This window comes from Austrofundulus limnaeus, unplaced genomic scaffold, assembly GCF_001266775.1.
Source record: "Austrofundulus limnaeus strain Quisiro unplaced genomic scaffold, Austrofundulus_limnaeus-1.0 Scaffold207, whole genome shotgun sequence".
NCBI lineage: Eukaryota > Metazoa > Chordata > Actinopteri > Cyprinodontiformes > Rivulidae > Austrofundulus > Austrofundulus limnaeus.
This window is the reverse complement of record NW_013952609.1, coordinates 787,963-791,514: the sequence shown is the minus strand read 5'-3', so window position 1 is coordinate 791,514 and position 3,552 is coordinate 787,963. Positions and strand designations below refer to the sequence as shown.

The 3,552-nt window shown below is 36.0% G+C and overlaps 1 protein-coding gene across 1 annotated transcript in view; it reads left to right on the top strand.

The window, feature by feature from the left end:
• dgkb (diacylglycerol kinase, beta) overlaps positions 1–3,552 on the top strand; it is a gene marked incomplete at its 3' end in the record, with an annotated part of 46,666 nt that overhangs the window by 15,571 nt on the left and 27,543 nt on the right. Inside the window, 3 exon segments of the mRNA XM_014019014.1 lie at positions 1,243–1,319; positions 1,640–1,660; positions 2,636–2,783. Coding sequence (XP_013874468.1) covers positions 1,243–1,319; positions 1,640–1,660; positions 2,636–2,783 — 246 coding nt within the window.

Here is a 3,552-nt window from a genome sequence, read left to right as displayed (position 1 = left end):
GTAATATATTTACTGAGAAAAATGATGACGTGTTCAATACTTATTTTACCCGCTGTATATTTTATTAACCAAAATGTATGCAATATTAAAACTGTTTTTAGAAATTAATTTAACACACCTTTATAWTTAAGTATAGAAATAATTATTTTCAGTACTTTTTCCTAAATCGAGCACACTCCATGAGCAGACAATATGTATCATGCTACCGAGACGGATCGGGCAGTCACAGTTTGTCACAGGATGCTCAAGATGATGACATCGTCCTGGTTATCTGATGCTAKCTTCTGCTAATGTTTCTAACACTGATAAAAAATAATATTTAAAATCAAAACTTAAAATGTGTTCTGAGTAAAAACAAATTCTAGTTTAACACCCCCCAACACACACACACATACACACACTAATGATCAACATTTTTATTGAAAAAACTGCTCCAAATCTGCCCATCTTAATATCAAAAGTGTTCTCCGGCAAACTGAATTATAAATTAAGTGATCAACAAAAATAATGTGCACAGCCAAGAATGAAGTTTTGTATTCACACACATGAAATTAGGGCAGGGATTTCCAAAAAGTGGCCTTTCAGCATGCCATCATCAGTCACTCTGAGACGCCAGTGCTAATTTTGCCTCTTTTCTTGCAGTTTTGAGTCACTAATTACAGTCTCAGTCCAGTGAGACACCACTTTTAACAGTAAATGTCCTTTTAAAACATCTGCAACAAAACCAGATGTCTTTAGAATAYCCTGCCAGAGTGACAATCAGATGGAAATGTAAACCAAAATATCCAAGACCCAGAGAAAGTTAAAAATAGCTACAGACAGAATCTAAATCCTCAAAKCCAGAAATAGCAGCACTCAAGTCCAAGGCCTTACAAAGATATTACGAGGCACAGAGTCGTAACTCTTCCCGTGGAMTTTATGACCAACCAGTCGCAACTCACAGATGGAGTTTGTCTCCCTGCAGACGCCAGGATGATGCATCCAAGATAAAATCTGTGACTCTGTCGAGTCAGWTAGATAGCATCGTCACAACAACCAGAGTGACTCTCTGTTCACAGAAATCATTCCTGAGACATCAAAAAGAAAAGCTGTTTCCTGCACAGAGTGTGTTTGTGTACAAACTGTACCTCATTACGCTGCAATACGCATCCTCTAATGAACAAACATGAAATTAAAGTCAGCATTTATCACACACACAAAAAGGCCGAAGTGATGACTCATGTTGTGATGCTTCCTCCACAGACTCCACCAAGAAGCTGAAGGACGTGTTGCAGGAGTTCCATGGAGACGGAGTGTTGGCGAAGTACAACCCAGAGGAGGTGTGTTCACTTTCCACTGCAGATGCTTTATGGACCAGTTTCTTCTCTACTTCTCATAAAAACATAATCCTAACATGCTCAAGTTGTTAAGTAAGAGATTTTAAACAAACACAGAACTGCAGCCAGTTAGGATGACGTCAAGAACTCTGCTTCGTCTTTCCTTTCAGCATAAAATTTCTAAAAATAATGTGAAGCCACGACAAAAAATAAACACACAGCATTGATAAAAGAAAGAATGTTAATGTGTGTTTGATAGTAACGCAACACTTCCTTAAATGTGTTGATTATTTTCTGTTTTTCTCTCATTCTTTTGATTGTAGAAGCAGGAAATCCTCAGCCAGGTACGACTCTCCTCTCCTCTTCTGTTCGATTAAACAAGTGGAATTTAAAACCTAAAGAATCTTTTATTTAGACTGATCACTTATGTGTAATAAGTATTTTTATTTGTTCAAACTGAAAACGGAATATTTCTTGAGTTAAGGTAGTTTGGTTTACTTGTAAGCATCTTACCTGCAGCAGACAGCAGTCGGAATAATTTTATTTTGAAGAGTCAGGTATTAACTCCTGTAAAAATGACTGTTTGACTTTAAAATCATCTCAAACATCTAACTTTTTAATCACTAATTATTAGATTTTTTATTATTTACAGTTTATAAATGTTGTTTTTTGTTTACTTTAGCACATAATTCATAAAGTAACTACTTAGAGGTGAGAAAATAAAAAACATCTGAAGACTTTTTTTAGTACAAACAGGCTTTTAGATAAGTTTGTGTGTTTTATACGCCGTTTTACTTTTTGTTTCTAGTGTTTGTTTTTTAATAAATGTATATAATAAATATATATTTTGCTTCTATTGTGAAGCATTTTGTGATTTTAAATCTATGAAGTGTGCTGCTTAAATAAACCGTGCTTAATTACTTAAATATAAATGATTACAACTGAAGATACCTTTTTCTAAGGAGAAAAATAATTAAACAAGTCTGATTATTAAGATTTAGTTCTACAAACCCTCATCAAAGCTCAGTGTTGGTGTGGTCACAGAGTGTTTTTATGGAATATAAGGTTACYGATGAGCCCAAAGAGTGAAAAGCAATAAAAATAACATCCATCTGCTTATATGATGAAGAGTATCTGTAGAAASAACAAAAACATCTTAGCTGGTGATRAGAATAAAACAAGAAGAGAAATCTGCAGCTGGTTTTTCCTGCAGCACCAGAAGCAGCCCAGCAGATAGTTCTGTTCATCCTGGAAGTGGTCTGTATTTAAAACCTGAGGGTCTTCGTGACAAACGTCTTCTATTTCTGTCTCGCTTTCAGGAGATTGACTTTGAAGGGTTCAAGGTTTTCATGCAAGCGTTCCTGGAGAGCGAACTCCCCGAGGAGTTCTGTCAACACCTCTTTATGTCGTTTAGCAACAAGGGACCCAAACCCAGTCCCTCATCCTCTGACAAACCCCGAGTCTCTGGTAAGTGTAGACGGAAAAATCTTTCCCCCAAACAAAGCCTGAGTTTGTAGACGCAGCATGTTGGAGTTTACAACAGCTTCTGCTGCAAAATACAAGCCAAATCCTCCTCTTACTCTGTGATTTATTTAAAAAAAAAACTCCATTACGATGCCAATGCCAAAAGATCTGGATGATTTATGTTTTGCTTCTGTTTCTGTTCCGTGCCATCAGACCACGGTTTCTTTTTTTTTTTTCCTGCAAAGTCCAGCCAGGCGTCATGAAATGTAAATTATAGCTTCCTGTCTGCCAAAAGCTTTGGCTGGGCTTTTGTTTGTTTACAGTCTTCATACTGATATTTTATCGTCAGGAATTAATGATAGCTGATATAAACATGAAGTTYTATAGAATACAGAAGTGCTGGTTGTGTCAGACATTTGTTTTATCCACCAAACAGTTTAAATGCTGCTGCTGGCAAAGACTCATGTAACTCATTGTTTTATGTGATAAAATGTTAATCTGAGGTTTGTTATTCTTGTTGCTCATCTGAAGYCGACAGCTCGTGTTTGTGGATGTTTATTTGTTGGTTAAAACTGATTTGAGTAATTTTCCGTTTTAGATGATCTGTGTTTGGATTTTTTCTTTGTTTGATTTGCTTTGATTAATCTTTTATTTTTCAGTTTGCTGATTGGTTGCTTTAGTTCAGTGCTCTGCGCCTCCACACATGCATCATGTTCCAAATTAGCATTTAGCATTAGCAAATTAGCATTTGGTTTTCTGCAACATTCTCCTT